Source organism: Chinchilla lanigera, unplaced genomic scaffold (genome assembly GCF_000276665.1).
Source record: "Chinchilla lanigera isolate Chin_1 unplaced genomic scaffold, ChiLan1.0 scaffold00008, whole genome shotgun sequence".
In the NCBI taxonomy this organism is placed as follows: Eukaryota; Metazoa; Chordata; class Mammalia; order Rodentia; family Chinchillidae; genus Chinchilla; species Chinchilla lanigera.
Genome location: NW_004955409.1, coordinates 308,144 through 326,323, shown reverse-complemented (window position 1 = coordinate 326,323; position 18,180 = coordinate 308,144). Strand labels below are relative to the sequence as shown.

The 18,180-nt window shown below is 48.2% G+C and overlaps 1 protein-coding gene across 1 annotated transcript in view; it reads right to left on the bottom strand.

The window, feature by feature from the left end:
• Prtg (protogenin) overlaps positions 1–16,439 on the bottom strand; it is a gene marked incomplete at its 3' end in the record, with an annotated part of 95,783 nt that extends 79,344 nt beyond the window's left edge. The window contains 3 exon segments of the mRNA XM_013510014.1: positions 525–695; positions 15,429–15,849; positions 16,182–16,439. Coding sequence (XP_013365468.1) covers positions 525–695; positions 15,429–15,849; positions 16,182–16,439 — 850 coding nt within the window.
• Between the last annotated feature and the right edge of the window lie 1,741 nt (positions 16,440–18,180).

Below are 18,180 nucleotides of genomic sequence, written 5' to 3'. Positions count from 1 at the left end.
GTCGCTGTGGAAGCCGGGGCGGGCGCGCGGCCCGGAGGTCCTGAGGAGCGGAGCGAGCGGGCCGCTTCGAGCATCTGTTTCGCAGTTTCGGCCGACTGCACGTAAAACGGCAGCGCCCGGGCCGCGCTGCCCGCAGGCCTCTCTTACTTAGTGAGGCGGACTCCTGCTAAGCCTAGGGTGCAGGCTGATGGGAAGGGAACCTGTTCCTGCAGGGAACGAAGGCGCGGCGAAGACGCGCGGACCTGTCCTTCGGCTTGCACGCGTGCCGCTTCGCGGGTTGCGCTCGTGACTCCTGTCGGTTGACCAGAAGTGCCCATATTTCCTGAATCAGAATCGCTAATAAAGTGCTTCTGTGCTTGCTTTCTTGAACGAATCAGAAGAATAAGAGCCGGGGGAAGAGAGAGACCCAAAAAGGCAAGGGAGGGGTAGGTTTAAAAGCCGCCTCTTTGCCGTTTCTGTAACGTTTCCATACTCATGGGAGCCTTTGGTTCTTAAGGGGTGGCTTGGGACCTCGAGCTGGTTACCTGAGGGAGAATCTCGGTGCCGCGTCCGCACGGCGTGACAGAGTGTAATGAGGGTAAACAGCCTGCGGGGACCTTTTCTGACGGATAAATACAGCGGGGCACTCCCTCTGACGTGTCGTTGCGCCACATTACTCAAAACTCCTAGCACAGCCAAAGCTTTTGCAAACGATGCTCACAGTAGCCCCAGAGAGCGGAGCAGAGGTGTTACTCATCGCTCCATTTTCTTGAGGAAACAGACTTACCTAAGGCCACTGGTTAGTAGTGGAAACAACCAGAATTCGTGCCTTCTGACTTCTACTGACCCGCTCTGCCTTTAATGTAAGCCTCTTTCCCTCCCTTCCTCCCTCCCTCCCTTTCTTCCTTTCTTCTTTCTCTCTTCCTATCATCCACCGTTGGCCTCAGAATTGACAGCACACGTCTTTGAATACCAGTGCGCGTCTCCTACACACTTAGGCTTCCGCCCCATGCGAGGGTTCTCGTGCCTCGCGAGCGAGGTGGGGTGCTGTCGCAGAGCTCTGACCTCGTCCTTCTCAGTGCCCACCACTTCCTCCAGCGCGGCACTTTGCAGTTTTAAGAGCCTGATTTCTAGGAGACTACCGTTCGGATTCAGTGTTGCATAAACAAGTTAAAATCTAATCTAGTTAACGGGAATGAGTGTGATACTGCCGGGCTGCGTGACGTAACCTGACGCCAGCACATAACTGTGCATAATTGCCATTATTATTTAGTAAGTAGAAGTTCCCAACAGTGACAAATCTTTGTACTTTCAAGGTGGACTTGATTTTGACCCATTCAGCTTTTTAAGAGTCAAATCTGACGTGTTTGTTTGTTTGCTATGCTGCTGGGGCCTTGAAGGACTTCTTGCAGTGATTCCTGAGCAGTTGTGAAGGAGGCAAGAAGTCCGGGGTGTCTAACCTCCAAAGCTACGGCCTTAGAAGACAAATCTCACCACGACAATCAAACAGCATAGGCCCATTTTTGCTTTCAGATTCTACAAGGACAATTACTTTCAGACTGGAAAGGGTATAGGGTCTGTATAGTGGAAAAAAGAACTGAAATTTGAGGGGAAGTTAAAGAAACAGAATCAATTTCTTTATTAAATTCATTAAATCTCCTGTCCCAACAACGGGGTAAAATCACATAACAGCCATCAAATCATAGAACTATCGTAAATGGCCTTCAAGCCCTCCAGCCTCTAAACATTGTCTGGTTCTATGGAATTACAGGAGGATGTGTCGGAGATTGTGAATCATAGAAAATGCCAGAAGGCAGTGAGCCCCATCTCCTCCCTTTTCCGGTGCTGGGAATTGAACAAGTGCCTTTGCCCTGAGCTATATCCCCAGCCACATGTATATGCACAGGTTGGGCTCAAACTTGTGATCCTTCTGCTTTAGCCTCCTAGAGTGCTAGGATTACAGGTGTCTACTGCTGTACCTGGCTAAATCTGCCCTTTGGAACAAGCTCTTCATATGTAGAAGACCAGGCCTGATGTGGGTCTCATTCTCTTATTTTCATATTTCAGAAATCAGTCGCAGATCAGCTTCATGATGACCACTGGAAATATTCTGAAATGATGTACCCTGGAAGTGTGTTGTAGTTGTTGGAACCGTGAAATGCCTCAAGTACTATCAAAATCAGTGTGTTGGTTTAGGGCTTATTGCAAGGGGAACAATATAATACAGGACACATATCTTATAAGATTATTTTTTTTCTTGTAAGGTTATTTATAATAGCCACCCAAAGAATCATATACAAGAGAGTACAGGAAATCTGTCCACACACTAGAGACCAAAGAATCCAGCTGAGGGCGTGGATCCCATGGTAATGTCCTGCATGAGTTCAGCTGAAGACCTAGAGCTCATAACAATGCCTCCCACGAGTCCAACTGGAGGCCTAGGATGAAGGATCTCTGCTAGTAAGCTGAGGGATCTATACTGGAGCCAGGAATTTGACACTCAAAAACCAGAGCTCCCCGCAAAAGTACCACAGCCATCCTTAGCAACAGTGAGGTCCTGAGCTCCTCTGATAATCAGGACCGCCGAGTTCCCATCAGGAAAGCCAATGCAACAAGATTCTCCAGAAGACTGAGCAGTGCACCATCTTCCCCTCACAGGAAATGATGCTCAGAGTGAGGACCAGAGCTTCCCCAAAGTAAACCGAAGCCATTCTCAGTGACAACAAGGTCCTGAGCTCCTCGGAGGATGAAAACAGCCGAGTTCATCAGGAAAGCCAGCATGACGAGCTCCTCCCACAGAACCAACAGCTCCTTACAGCCAATCTCCATTTCCAGCAGGCTCCCAACAGCTTCTACCAGCTCCTAACAGCCTTTCTTTTTCTCCAGTTCTGCCTCTTATGCTGCTGGCAACAGTCCTCAGATGGGCCTCCCACTCCCAGCACCACACTTACTCAGTTCAGTTGGGTGTTATAAGGTGACCACCAGTTGTCAATCCACCACAATCAGTGTGAGGCTTTTCAAAAAACTAAAAACACAACCTCCATATAATCCACAAATTCTACTTTTGAGTATATATTCAATAACATTAAAAATAACCTTTTGGAATTAAAAGCATCATACCACAGCAGTATACACACCCATGTTTATAGTGGCAGTTTGCAATAGCCAAATCTTTGAAACAGCCCAGACATGCATCAACTGGTGAATGGATAAAGAAGATGTGACTTTTTTTATACAATGGAGTACTACTCTGCCATAAAAAAGGATAAGCTTGAGACATCTAGGTAAATGGATGGACCTTGAGACCATACTCTTAAGTGAAATAAATTGGACAAATGTATAAATACTGCATTGTGTCTCTAGTTTGAGAAACCAAAAGTATAAATAAGGACCAAAATGTATAATAGGTTTTGTGAAATAGGAAGAAAATTTTCAAACTGGCAGGGGAAAAGGAAAGAAGGGAAAAGAGAAAATGTGAAAAGAAGGAAAAAATGGAAATAAAGCTTTTGTAAGTGGGGGAGATGTGGAGGGGTTGAAGGGAGGGTAGGGGGAATAGGGAAAAAGAGAAATGTTACATCATGTATAGGTACAAACTATGATGAATGTTATCATCATGTATATCTAAAACGCATCAATAAAATCTGACTGGAATAGAAAAAACAGGCTTTCAAAGATATTTGCACACACATATTCATTACAGTTTTGCTCACAGCACCCAAGACATAAACTTAACCTATATACCTACCAAGGGATCAGTGGAAATGAAGGAGTGTTTTGCTGTCTTAAAGAATAATATGGAACTGTTATGGTTTGTGTCTGGATGTCTCCCAAAGCCTCATGCAGTCGTGGGGGGCAGGCTGCATGTAGAGTGTGTGATTGGTTCATGGTCCAGTGCTGGGATTAAGGGTGTGAGTGCTACATCTGCCCTAGGGCAGGTAGCCTGAATGCAACATAAGGGACAGAAAGAGGCTTGTCCCTGTTCACTTTCCCTCTCTTGTTACTTCTGCTGTCTTCTGCTGGCACGAATGGTTGACCCTCTGCATGAGCCACCCTGCCTTGGAGCCAGTGGATTATGCATTGATACCTCTACAAACTGTGAGCTAAATAAACTTTTCAACCTTTAACTTTGGGCGTTGGGCATTGTGTCTCAACAATAAGAAAAATAAGTAGAACAGGAATACTAAAATATGAAAATATTTCATTACTGTTGTGGCTTGTGTCTAGATGTCCTCCAAAAGCCTCATGTGATCATAGGTGAGGCTTTGGGGAGGTGGTTGGATCATGGGGCTGTGATAGTGGATTAGGTGTGTGATAACTAAATGAGGCTAGTATAGTTCCGGGTGTAAGGATAATGGAAGGCCCATCTAGGTGTGGGTGACACCAATCAATAGGCTTGTACACTGGATGGAATAAAAGGAACAGAAGCAAGGCGGGTTAATGCTTGCTGCTTGCTTCCTGCCTGCCCTGCGATGGACTGTTTTGCCTCTGCTGTGTCTCTCTGCCATGACAACCTGCCTTGGAGCAAGCCAACTGTGGACTGAAACCTCTACAAACTGTGAACCAGAATAAACCTTTCTTCCTTTAACTTGTGAGTGTTGGGTATTTTGTCCCAGCAACAAGAAAAGTAACTAAGGCAATTAAAGGATGCTATTCAGCTTTTGAAAGGAATTAAAAACTGGGCATTGTGATGCAAGCCTGTAATCCCAGAACTCAGGGATGCTGAAGTAGGAGGACCACAAGTTTGATCCAAGCCTACCAACTTAGCAAGACTGCATCTCAAAATATTTTAAAGAAGAAAGGGCTGGGAATGTTGCTTAGTGTGAAGGCCCTGGTTTCAGTCTCTCGTACTGAGAGAGAGAAGAAACATCTGTCAAATGCTGCATTGTGGATGGACTTTGAGGACATAATTCTAAACAAAATAAACCAGTCAGAAAAACAGAGTGCGTGCTTCTGCTTCTGTTAAGTATCTTAAGTAATCAAACTTATACGAAAACAAAATAGAATGTTGATCACCAGGGATGAGGAGAAGGGGAAAACAAAGTTGTTCCACGGGCATGGAGTTTCAGTAAGGGAACATAAAAGTGTTCTAAATATTTGTTGCACAACAATATGCATATCATTAAGGATACTGTCCTACAATTTAAAATTATTAAGCGGGTAAATCTGTGGAATGTGTTGCTTATACGTGCATACAAAAGGCCACCAGTGTGATGAGGTGGAAGCTGTCTGCAGCATTCTGGGCAGACAGTGCAGCCACTTGTGGGCCCCTGGCCCACTCCACACCTGAAGATTACATGCCCAGGCCCCATCCACCTGCCAGCCCTGAACCAGCCTGCGTTCTGTTTCACCTTCGCTGGGGCAGCAAGGTTGCCAACCAACCAGTCAACATGATCTTGGGAAAATTGGAAGAGGCCAATGCCCGGGGAGGAAAGCGTTTCCACGCAGCTACCAGTGAGTCAGCCATGGGAGACAGCCTTGGAGAAGATGTGGGTTGGACATACAGCCCCTGAGGTTTAAGCTCAGCCAGGAAGGACACAGCCCCATCCTGCACAGTGAGAAACAGGCCTTTTGTGTGTGGCTTTCAGAGGTGACTGGGTCTGAAAGTGCTGGCATTAAGTCCAGCATTCTGCTTGGAACCCTGTCCTGTGGTCTACATCCAGCAGAGACCAGTGGTCTGATTGCTTTCCCTATCTACTAACATGATCAAGGACACACCTTGATTTGGACAGTTACCACAGTCTGGAGTGTACTGAGAGAGAGGCCTCTGGAACAGGGTGGGGGACATATCACAAACCACAGGCTGTAAAGATAGAGAAAGTCATGACTGGCTGGATTTAAGACTGCAGATCCTTGAAAGAAACTGTTCATTCAAAAATACAGATGAATTTTTTTCTTGCTCAATTTTTTTCTTTCTTTTCCCTTCATTAGTATTTTGGGGGCTTGAGTTTTTTTCTCTTTTCTTTCTTTTTATCTCTGCTTTTTTCTTAGTGTTTTTTCTTTTATTTTGATCTCAGTTTTTTCTTTTTCTTATTTTTTTCTGTTACTTTTATCTAATATTATTAATTTCCTTTTACTCCTCAATAGGATCTATATCTCACTTTTCTTTCCTCCTTCTCATTTTCCATTGATTAATTTTCCAAAGTTTACTTTTTTTCATTCTCTGGTTCCCCACTCTCTTCTATCTTGACTAGTATAACCACTGAGTTTCATGAATCTTTAGATAGTTAACTCTGTGCTATTACTGTTGAATACTTTTCTATTGTTAATGGAGGCACAGTTCCATTTCATAGATATTTATGTCGCATCAATATTTTGTTTTCCTTAGTGTTTATACATACAAAATGCAAGGTGAGCTGAAGTGTAAAAGACTTGTGGGGCAGTACCTGTCAATGCCCATACCACTATGAGCATATCCAGTCCTGTCTGTGGAAAACAACCTTTCCACATGTGCTTCACATGGAGCTGAGCAGTATGGGAAATGTGAAGGATGAGCTGAAGCATCCTACCTGGGTTTGAAAGCTTTCCAGAAAGAACACTCTGAGTAAGATATGGTAGTATGAAAGAGCAAAGAATATTTGGGAATCTATATGCAGTTTAGCACAGCTAGAGTGCACATCATTTTGGAGAGTGGAAGGAAGAGTCAGAGCCATATCAGAAGAGGTCTTGGGCCATGACAAAGTGTTTGAACTTGTTCTGGAAGCCATGATTTCCCAAAAGCCACTGTTATGGTTTAGATCTAAAATGTCTCAAGAAAGTTTCATGTGTTCAGGGAAGGGCCTTTTGGAAAGTGTTTGGATCATGGAGATGCTACACCGGGGGTAAGTCCATTGGTGAGTTCATAGCTGAATGTGCTGTTAGGAGTTGAATCCTGGATAGATGCAGGTAACTGGGGTGTGAACTGGAAGTATGTATCCTTTTCCTTTACTCCTCCCTTCTCTTTTTGCTTCCTGATTACCATGGGTTGAACAGCTATTCTCCACAAGGCCCTTCCATCAGTCTGTTTTTGCCTTAGAGTCAGCTAACTATGGGCTGAACCCTCTGAAACTGTGAGCCTAAGTAAGCTTTTTCTTCCTTAAACTGCAGGTGTCAGGTACTTAGTCCCAGCAACGAAAAAGTGACTAATACAGAAAATTAGTACAAGAGAAGTAGGGTCATTGCTATGACTATACCTGACCATGTGTTTCAGAAGACATTGGAACTAGTTTATGGGAAGAGTTTGGAAAAGTTTGGAGAGTCAGGCCAGAAAAGCTCTAAAATGTTGTAAGCAGAGGTTGGTGGGATATTCTGGTGGGGACTCAGAAGACCAGCATGTTTATAAGAATGTGGACAGTAAGGGCCAGGCTCATGAAGCTTCAGATGGGAATGAGGGCTCTGTGGAGCCTGGACTAGAGGCCATCAATATTTCATTCTGAAAAATAATTTGTCTATATTTTGTCCATGTCCTAAGACTTTCTGTGAAGCTGAATTTAAAGGTGGTGGACTAATTAATCTGGCAGAAGAAATATCAAGGCAGCCCTGTGTTCACATGGTGATATGAATACTGCTGGCTGCTTCTAGCTAGATCTATAGTGAGAATATGAAGCAAAATGCAGAGCTGAATGATGGCGAAAATGTACAACTTGGCCAGGAAGGAAGAAAGTAAAACTGGGCCCAAGGAGATTGTGATTGCTGACAGGATCAGGGCCATTAAAAGGAAGCTAAGGGATGGGTATGTAGCTCAAGAGGGTATGTAACCCAAGTGCGAAGGACTTGGGTTCAATCCCTAATAGCACAAGCGTGCGAGTACTTCGCACTCAGATAATTGAAAATGTGACTTGAAGTCTTCTTAGGAATTGGCCAGACTCTACCCATCTCAGGTTCAAGGCAGCAAAAGAGTAAAGTTTTTTGAAAGACATTGTCTGTAGAAAAGAGCTCCAATGCACCCTGCTCACCCAGGGCCACCAATGGAAGAGTGTCCCCAAGTTTAGCTATTCAAGTACTCAGAGGCTGCTGCAGCCATGGTCCAAGGGGGCCCAGCCACTGCTCAAGCTGCTGGCTGACTTTGATGTCACTCATGTGGTGCTGGTTTTTTACATATGAAGCATGCAAGAGTTTTGGGGTCAGGAAGGCTTCCACTTGGATTTCAAAGATAGGTCCAGAAGGCCAGGCAAGGAGCCCCTGAGAGGGTGATGCATGAAGCTGTGAGACTGAAGTTGAAGCTATAGTGGAGATCCCAAGAAATTGGAGATGCAGGAAAATGGAAATGTCTGCTGAGAAAAGCTGCAGGTGGTGAGTGGAGCCAGCCCAAGAAAGAAGCCACATGGGCCACAACCAGCAAGGTCATATGGTCAGGCTGGCCAAAGACCTCAAGCTCATGTCTTACCACAACTGGCCCAGGGTGCTGGACATTGAACTATAGGGTTTAATGTTTGTCCTGCTGGGTTTTGGTCTTCCTCTAGCCAGATTCCTTTCTTTTTTTTAGACAGGGTCTCATTATGTAGTTCAGGCTGGGCTTGAACTCACTTATGTAGCCTAGGCTGACCTTGAACTTACAACAATCCTCCTGCCTCAGCCTCCCAAGTGCTAGGGTTACAGTTGTGCACCACCATGGCTGGCTTTAGCCATGTTCCTTTCTATTACCCCATTCCTCCTTTTTGAAATGGGAGTGTCTACCCTGTGCCATTGTATGTTGGAAATATTCAACTTTTTAATTTTAAACAGGGACTCACAGCTAAGAGTTTGCCTTGACCCTAAGAGATTTTGGACCTGGACTTCTCAGCACTGCTGGAGCTATTAGACTTTGGCAACTTTTAGAGATGGACTAAATATGTTTTGCATGATGACATGGACATGACATGGACATGTCATTATTTTGCATAATGACATGGACCCCCCCCCCTTTTGGGGTCAGGAATAGAATGTTGTACCTTAGATCTAAGATGTCCCCAGAGCATCATGTGCAGAGGTGTTCAGAGGCTTCAGGTCTAGGGCATTTTGTCCCAGTGATGGGCACATTACTGACACAGCTACCTTTTGGAATGTTTGTCCATGGTGCAGTCTTTGCTCAGTGCCTTGTGCCATGAGCTCAGTCAGTGTTCAGAAATGGGTTAGCGGGGAGGTACTGTCCTCACTTTAGAGATGAGCAGAACTTAGTGCAGTTTAAGCAGCTTGTACTCAGGCTGATCTATGACAAAGGCAGGAGGATTCTGCCCAATTCTGACTTACACCTGTGATCTCCAAACTCTCTCAGAGCATTCTATGAAGTAGAAGAAATAGAAGCATGACAGCTGGAGGCAGACAGATGGAGCTACTGACAGATTCTAACAAGGCCATACTAATGAGCTAAGAGTCATGTGCTCTGAAATGGCACTATAGTTCCTGCTGGCACACTTCCATTCTCCTGTCCCAGGTTGTCCAGCATGCCGCCCTTCTCCTGTTTGACGTGGACCAACAGTCTTCAGCAACTGATCAAGCTGGGAGGTGTGGTAGGTGATAAGGACACAGATGTAATCCCTGCTTTTTGGTCATTTCCACTGCATTTGCTGCATGGGAGTCATGCTGAGGCGTGGGCAGCCCAGACGTCTCTTTAGCTTGTAGGAAAAGACCTGAAGGCATCGATTGCAGCTGAGCCAGCAGTGTGTGTGGTTGTTGCTTCCGTCCTGTGCTATGCTCATAGATGTGGGTTCCAAGACAAGAAGAGTTTGGTCCCATGTATACTATCTGGGTTATACAAGGTCTAGCATAGTAAATATATCCCTAAAGTCCACATTTTAAGAGGCAAGAACAGCCTGGAATGCAGGCAAAGAGTCAGAGTATAACATGTTTAGAAACTGAAATTCCCTCATCTGCAACAGCAATAGCTAATCCATCCTCAGAGGAGGACCTGGGCTTGGAGCAGGTAAGACGCTCTTCCAGGTCACACAGCTGGTAATGATAATGCAGAATTCAAATGTGGGCTTGTCTGACCCATGCTTTAGCACTTCCCGTGTATTTTTTTTCTGAACCACACTGACAGTGGCTCTGTCTTTGAGCCTCTAGTTGTCTTTGCTGATGTCCACAGGTCTCTAGTACACAGAATTTAGTGCTCATATTTCAGGGGTTGTAACAATGCAATTAAGAAATAAGCAAAATATACACACACACATGCACACATGGCAGTGGGATGCCTCAGTACAACCTCTGTGGTGCGAGCCATCTCTCCTTGCCAGCAGTGGTCTTCCCTTCCTCTGAGAGCTCGGTTCCAGCTTGTGTGCCATAACTTAAGGGGAAGAAAGAAGAGAAAAGGAAGCATAAAACTTGAGGATGCTGAGGAGCTGCACAGGAAGATCCACAAAGTGAGAGCAACGGAAAGAGGAGGAAAGAATGTTTGGCTGAAGATGTGAAAGTAGTGGAAGGAATTCACCAGGATAGCAGGGAGCGGTGGACTTCAGGAAGTTCATCTTTCTCCCAACCTCCCGCAGGTCTTCTGACCTGAAAGAGGTGCTCCCCACTGTGCTGTTTGGTGGATAGAAACGGGAAAGTGGTAGTGAGCAAAGAAACCTGTGTGCCGAGATACTGACCCCAAACTTCTATACCTTGGCCTGTGGGACTCAGCACTCCATTTCCGGAGCACCTACACCCAGCGTTTATGACCACTCTGGACAGCGCACGCGCCCCAACACCTTTACACAGCAGCTAGCAAAGGGCTTGCACGCAGCATACCGGGGCTTACCAGGGGTTTGAAAGGAGAAATAAAATACTTTTCTCTTTATTTTTTTCCCCAGGTACTGAGACTTGGACCCAGAGCCTTTACAATGAGTTACATCTCTAGCCCTTTTATTATTTTTGAGTCTTGCCAAGTCATTAAGCTCCCCAGGCTGGCTCAAACTTTAATCCTCCTGCCTCAGCCTCCCAGAGTGCTAGGGTTATAATAAGTGTGCATCACTGCACCCAATTCATCAGGAGCTCTTTATTCTTAAGGAGAGGTTCAGGTTACCCCACTCCCACCTGGCCAGCATTTAAAGCCCGAGATCCCTGCCATGGGTAATGTTGATGATCCACATGGAGAGACATTTTGGCAACTACTGACTAAGGTTTACTGAGGTAGAGTTTATGAACCAATCATTTTCCTGATTAATTCCTCAAAAACTTCTATAAACTGGTATTCAGTGTCTCCCGTGTTAATAGCAGTACAAGTCACAATAGACAAATATTGGAGGCAGCCTATATGTCCACTAACAGATGAATGGATGAAGAAAATGTGGTATTTACATGCAATGGAGTATTACTCTGCCATAAAAAGGATAAAATCAAGTCATTTATAGAAAAGTAGATGTACCTTGAGACCATGATCTTAAGTGAAATAAATCAGATACTCACGCTTACATATCACATGGCTTCTATTACATGAGAAACACGGGTTATAGACAAAGAGCAAAACCAAAGACAGACAATAGGAAGCAGGGAGACAGATCTTTTCCAAAGGGGAAGGGATCTGGAGATGGAGGGAGGAGCCGGAGGAGAAGAAAAGAGATGAGAAAAGGAACCAAGCAAGTCAGTAGCGGTGGCAGCTCTGTACAGGGAATGCACACATCGTGCACTGCAGAGATGGACTAATAAAATAACAATAACAGCGGAAGGAGACACGGACGTTTACACAGTGTCGGCATGCTGAGGCCGGGACGGCATGGCTGTGGGTCTGTGTCTGGCTGGCTGAGGCTTCCTGTGAGGATTCGTTGCTTAAGTCTCCAGTTTCATCACCAGAGAAGTAACTTCTGCGTTTCCCTCCAGCCTGAGAGCAGCAATGTGCCTTTTGCTTCAGTCTTGGGTTAAAGACCAGCTACTGAGCTTTCTGAGGCATTATGTGAGTGCCTCAAATTTATATTAAACCCATGTTTTATTCACTAAGTTGTTTCTGCTTATTTTTTCAGTCCAATAGAAATCCAAATCTTAGACTACATTAGCAAAAAAACCAAAACCAAAACCAAAAACTAGTGCTTCTTGCACAGCCTCAACGCCACGTGGTTTTGTGCTAACGACACGTGGGGCTCCTCTCCAGCCTCGGTGTTCACAGTTGCCATGTGTGTGAGGAGCCCAGCTTGCGTTCCGCTCTGATTTTTGTCGCTTACTTAGCTTTGGCCTTGGGCGGGTCATTTAATCCCTCTGTTACATGGGTAAAAAAGTTCCCACAGCAGAGCGTTGCTGTGAAGAGTAAATGAGCAGCGCACACGTGCAACGCGGCCAGACTCCTACATACAGTGACACATAAACACGGACCAAGCTGTTCGCACACCGATGTGCGTAAGACTCAGAAAAGGCTCAGGCTTTGTTTTCAGGGAATATAGTGAGGATTCTGGGCTCTAAAAAGCTCAGAAAACTGGGTATGATGGCACCTAATCCCAGCACTGCGGGAGGCTGAGGCAAGAGGATTGCAAACTCTAACCCAGCCTGGACAACTTAGCGATTTAGTGAGACTGTATAAGAATAAAAAATAAAAAAAGAGCTGGAGATGCAGCTCAGCGAGAAGGCCCTAGGTTCAATCCCAGTATGGCAATCAAGCAGTCAATCAATCAGTCGGAAAATACCCGTACTCCTGCATCTTGACCTCGGTGAACTATTATGATCAAGCAGAGTTATGTGCAATTCCATGTGTACAGTGGCTATTTATATTATCCAACCCAACCTTCACTGTGAATTACAAACCTGCCTACAGTGTGCACCGAGCACATTTCCAGAGCTGTGCCGTGTCTGCTCTCACCTCGGAGTCCAGCAGTTTGCTAGTTTGCTCTGAAGTAAATTCTTAGACATCTGAAGTAACTGGCTTTGATGAGAGCCTCTGAGGAAAGTGCTGGTCAGTCTGTACGCTGCTCCCAGAGGCCCATGTATGACTTGTGACAGCTGCTTGAAGTCCGTGGGTGACGGCACACTTCCCTGCACACCATGCTGTGCCCAGCATCAGTACTCGCTCAGGACTTGGGGGAGGTCTGCAAGCCGCTTCTGGGAGCAAGCTCGTCACCTCTGCAGCTTTCTGTGGTTGGAACTCAGCCCGGCTGCCTCCTCCTGCGGGGAGCACCATGGAGATGCCTTAGGGTTGTGGGTCTGCCCTGCCAGGCTCAGAAGAATCTGCACCCAGAGCAGTCAGGGTGTTGGAGTGAAGGCTTCCTCTCTGCTTGGAGAAGTATTGCTGTCCCACAGCAGCTTGCCTGGGGAGAGCTGTTTTTCCTGGTGAGGCAGGGATAGGATCCGACCCTTAGGGCTGGCACGGCTCTGTGATGCAGGGTCTCCCTGGCATGAACAAGTCCCAGGTTCAACCCCCAGTACTGAAGGCAAAAGAATGACCCCTTAGCACCAGGTGCGGTGGCACACACCTGTAATCCCAATACTTCGGAGGCTGAGGCAGGAGGATTGCCATGATTTCAAGGCCAGCCTGAGCTACCCAGAAAGACCCTATCTCAAAAAACCAAAAAAAAAAAAAAAAAGACCCCTTAAGATTGTAGAGATTAGATAGTAATACATGTTAGACTGAAGAACATAATGAGCATTTAAAAATATATTATTACTACTATAACTGAGACATTTTTGCATCTAGGGGCAAATGCTACTTAGGTAAAATATACCTGTGTTTTCTTTTATTTGCTCATTTGTAACCAATTTCCCAGTGCCATCCTCCTCTGTGCCCTCTGTCTAGGTAAACACCAATGGCTTCTGTCTGTAGGTCTTATTTACTTCTGTTTTAGAGATGATGTTTTGCTGTGCTGCCTTGGATTCCTGGACTCAAGCGATCCTACTGCCTCAGCCTTCTGAGGAGCTGCGACTTCAAGTGTGGACCACTGCACTTAGCTTTATTTACTTTCTGATGTAACAACAGAATGATCCCCAAAAGCGAAAGTGACAATGACCTAATCTGGCTAAAGCATTCTGAGTCACTTCCTTGCCATCTGTGCCTGTCCTGGGGACCAGTCAGGGCCACGAAAGGGAGCTGCACAAAGATCTGAGCACTGGGAGATCAGCCAGGAGGCTGGTTCCACTCCTGCCTCTGACCCCAAGTTTCATGTCCTCCCCACAGGCCAGAGGTATTTCCCCTCCTGAGGTCCCAGAAACCTACCTTAAAACAGCTAAAAAGTCCTCTAATGCACTGAGTTGCCTCTTTATGGGGCCTCAGTAAAGAACTGTACAGGCAGTTACATCTTCAGACACTGTGTTCTCTCCTGGTAGGACCCTGGGTTTTCCTAGTCTAGATGGGTTTTTTTGGTGGGGAAAGGTTTCGTTTGGTTGGTTTTTGCAGTACTAGGGGTTGGACTCAGGGATTCTGCCATGGAGCTACAATGCTACCTCTTTATTTTGAGACAGCATGCTGCTAAACTGCTCTCACAAGGGTGAGGACCTTCCTGCTCAGTCTCCTGAACAGCTGGGATTACAGGTGTGTGGCCCTGCACTTGGCTGCCAGAGGTAGTTCTGGAGAGGCTGGGACTTTCTTTTTTTAAAATGACAATTCATTGAGATATTTAATAGACAGTGCAAACCCTAACTTCCTCTGAATGTAGATGTGCACATGCGTTTCCAATGAGTTGTGTATCAGTTGTCATGAACGGCAACAAGGACCTTAGAGCTGCACTAGAAAACTGCAGAGCTGGGGTTGAACAATCTCCCCTGCTGCCACGAGAACACACCCATGTAAGAATTTAATTCATTCATTAATTAATGGTAGCCAAGTTTTATTAAAGGTAGGAAGAGAAGGAGGCTCTGGGGGTGAGCTTGGGCCAGGTAAAAGCAGAAAAAGTAGTGCGTCCCCAGCGTGCAGGCGGCCACCATGCAAGAGGGCACACAGTGGCAACTCTCAGCGTGGACTACCTTTTCGTGTTGCCCGTGCCTCAGGCTGGCGCCAGCCTAAGGCCGTGCAGTCAGAGACCTGCTTGAGCTCTCGTGAGAAGTCCACAGAGAACACACCCATTTATGTCCATGTCGCAAACTCCAAAAGATGCGGGTGGGGTTGAAGAGGGACAGAGTGTGACACAAGGCCAGTGCAGAGGAGACAGACACAGCTCTGGAGGAAGCCAAACCCAGCATTGTGACAGCTGAAGACAAGAAGCCTATGGCTTTTAAAGACCCACTTTCCGCCAACACCATACAAGTTCCACGGATGTGGGCAAGTCAGTCACTCAGGAAGGAAGCCAGGTGTCAGGTCATTCTAACTGCACTGGTCAGCCCTTTCTGTGGAGGGCTGGCAGTGCCACTGGCGCAGTCCGAAGCTCACTGGCAGATTTAAAAACTTACAGCATTCAACACTGTGAACAGCAGTGCTCCCCCTCCCTCCCGCCTCACGGAACATGCGGCACCACCAGCCCCCTTAGTGGGCGCTCTCCCTCCCCTCTCCCTGCTGGTGCGGATGGCGGGGCTACGGCCCTAGCGGACGAACTGTTTGGGGCCCACTGGTCTCCTGCACAGTCTTGGTCAGTGCCTGCTGATCTAGCCCTGATCCTGCCTGAGCTCACCCTGGTCAAACTTCTTCAAAGCCCACAGGTTTGCAGACAGCTGCTGGACTCCGGCGAGCTCATGCTGGTTACAGGGTCCTGCAGTGGCTCCCCACCTCACCGCGCCGTGCCGCCTGCGCCGTGGCCCCAGCAGTGCAGCGGTGTTCTGAGACTGCGGTGTGGGATTGGCTGGGACGCGCGCCTTCTCAGCCTCCTCGTGCACGTCAGTGCCCGCGGGGCCGTGCTTGGCGCCTCTGCAGCCGTCAGTGCCCGCGGGGCCGTGCTTGGCGTCTCGGCAGCCGTCAGTGCCCGCGGGGCCCGTGCTTGGCGTCTTGGCAGCCATCAGTGCCCGCTGCATCTCTTCTTCCGGGACTTCCTGTTCCTGCTCAGCCTCTCCTCCGTGTCCTGTGGTCTGGCGGCCTCCAGGGTCAGGCTGCCCTTGCTGGTGGCGCAGTCCAGCCCCTAACAGCTTTCCAGACGCCAGCACTGTTTCTGCTTTCCTCCACCTCTGCCTGCAGCAGGCCCGGCCACCCACCCCTCATCCCCAGGCCCAGCCCTGAAGCCAGGAATTTCCAAACCAAGTAATTCCAGAGCCTTTCCTCTCCTTCTCTCTCTCCCTTCACATTTTACATTGAGTATAGAGAAGAGATCCGGTAGCAACTGCAACAGCCCACTCAGGACCTCTTGGACACCTCACTGTTCAGTTACTACACCAGCAGTGTCGTGCATTGTTTCTGCTGCCTTAACAAGGTCACCTGTCCTCTAGCTCCTCACGAAAGGCCACCCGATGGCAACAGCCAGCCTTTCCCAAGCCGTTTGGGCATCACTAGCGCTGTCCTTGAAGAGCTCTGCCGGTTCCCCTGCTGCCGGCTCCACATTTCTCCTGCTTCCAGGTTTCACTTGGGCAGTGGCACCCACCCCTGCTTCGCGCTGCCGCCCCCGCATGCCCTGCATGGCCAGGAGCGTCCTCACGGTCACAGGTTCTGTGAGCACGCATTTCCTGTGGCTGCTGTGACGAGTGGCCACAAGCATGGTGGCCTAGGGCCACTCAGAGGTGACCTTGCCCCATGCTCCAGAGCCTGTCAGGTCCTTGGGCTGTGCTCGGGCATAGAGCTGCCTTCCTCCTGGGCTCCAGACCCATCCCCTGGGTCCTCCCCTGTGCTGGAGGCCACCACGCTGTGCCCTCTCCACCCTCAGCCGTGAGCTCTTGTGTGCTCCCTCTGCCCCTCTCCCCGGTAAGGCTCTGCGAGATCGCTCAGGCCTCCTGGCTCTCCAGAGTCCTTGCCCTGTTTGAGGGTCAGCAGATCAGCAGTCTGAGTCCATGTGCTATGGTCACCGCTTGGCAGGTGTTGGGACTCAGCTGTGGGCTCTGGGATGACAACTGGGACATCTTGGGGAGGAGCTGCCACTGCCCATCACCATGGGGTATCCAGGGGTGAGCAGGGCCTGTAGCCACCTGCAGGACTCACTGCCCAGAGGCTGCCCACCTAGGCCCCTCTTGGGACAAGGCCGTGGACTTCCCTCAGCCTCAGTAGGTGCAGGGCACACTGCCCAGCCCCCATAGCTCCCCAGCAGGCAGGAGGAGCCCCTGCAGGCTGTCAGAGAAGACCCTTTCTGACCTGACATGCCCCTGCCGCCTCCGTGTGCCCACCACTCTTGGCCTCTCCTGCCACCCGCCACCCACCCAGCCCACCTGTCCACAGCTCAGCTTCCCTCCCCCCGATTCTGAGCACAGGGGAACAGCGGCTTCACCCTTAGCTCAATTTCCTAATACCCAGTGCCACGTGGCTGAGTTGAATTGCACAAGGACGAAGTCCGAGGACAGAACTTGGAGTCAAACCTGGCTTCTTCCAAGGGCAGAGTTCCTTACGTGGAGTTGAGGGCCAGCCAGAGATGCCTGCCAAATCCCTGAGAGGTGAGCAGCTTCACAGAACAGCAGGGGACTCAGGGCTGGGGATGATGCATCAGGATTCTTTTGATCCCCCTTTTGCTGGGATGGTGCTGGGACTGAGAGGCACGCTGAACACCTTGTCTGTCTGACTGTGCGTCCACCGAGACTCCTCAGCTGCAAAGTCGTTCTGGACCTCCCCATGCCTGGCCATGCGGTGACGCCCACACCAAGGACGTGCAGGCCTTACTCAGGCATCCAGTCTTCTCTCCCAGCACTGCCACGTGGCCCAGAGAGACTGCTGACTATTTCCCCAAAGACAGGGTTTGTCAGGACCCCTAAAATGTAAGTCCCCCGTCTCCTGTGCTCTCCTTGGATGGCAGCATGAGCCTCCCCTGGACTCCCAGAGACGTGTGTCAGTGACAGTTATGGCAGCACCTGTGGAGTGAAGATGGCTTCAAATTAGACAGCTTGAACACTGGGCCTGGGGGAGAGTGTACCTGAGAGGCCGAGAGGCTGAGGCAGGAGGATTGCAAGTTTGAGACGAGCCTGGGCAACTTCATAACCTAACAAGACCCTGTCTCAAAGTAAAAAAACAAAACAAAACAAAAACTGGAAACGTATCGAGTGCAAAGGCCCTGGCTTCAACCCACAGTACTGCAAAAAATAAAAAAATAAATTAGCTCAAATTTCTTATAGAACCCAAGGAGACTTTGGGGTAATATGTGAACTGGAAGGAAAGAATCTGCCGGTTTCTGGCCCAGAGATGACCTTTTAAAGGCATCTTTGTTAGCTGTGAGTGGCAGAGGTTGGAGCCAGCCAGCACCAATTCTAAAACGTTAAGCTGACCTTAGGTAACAAGGGCCTGAGGTCGGCGGGGGTCAG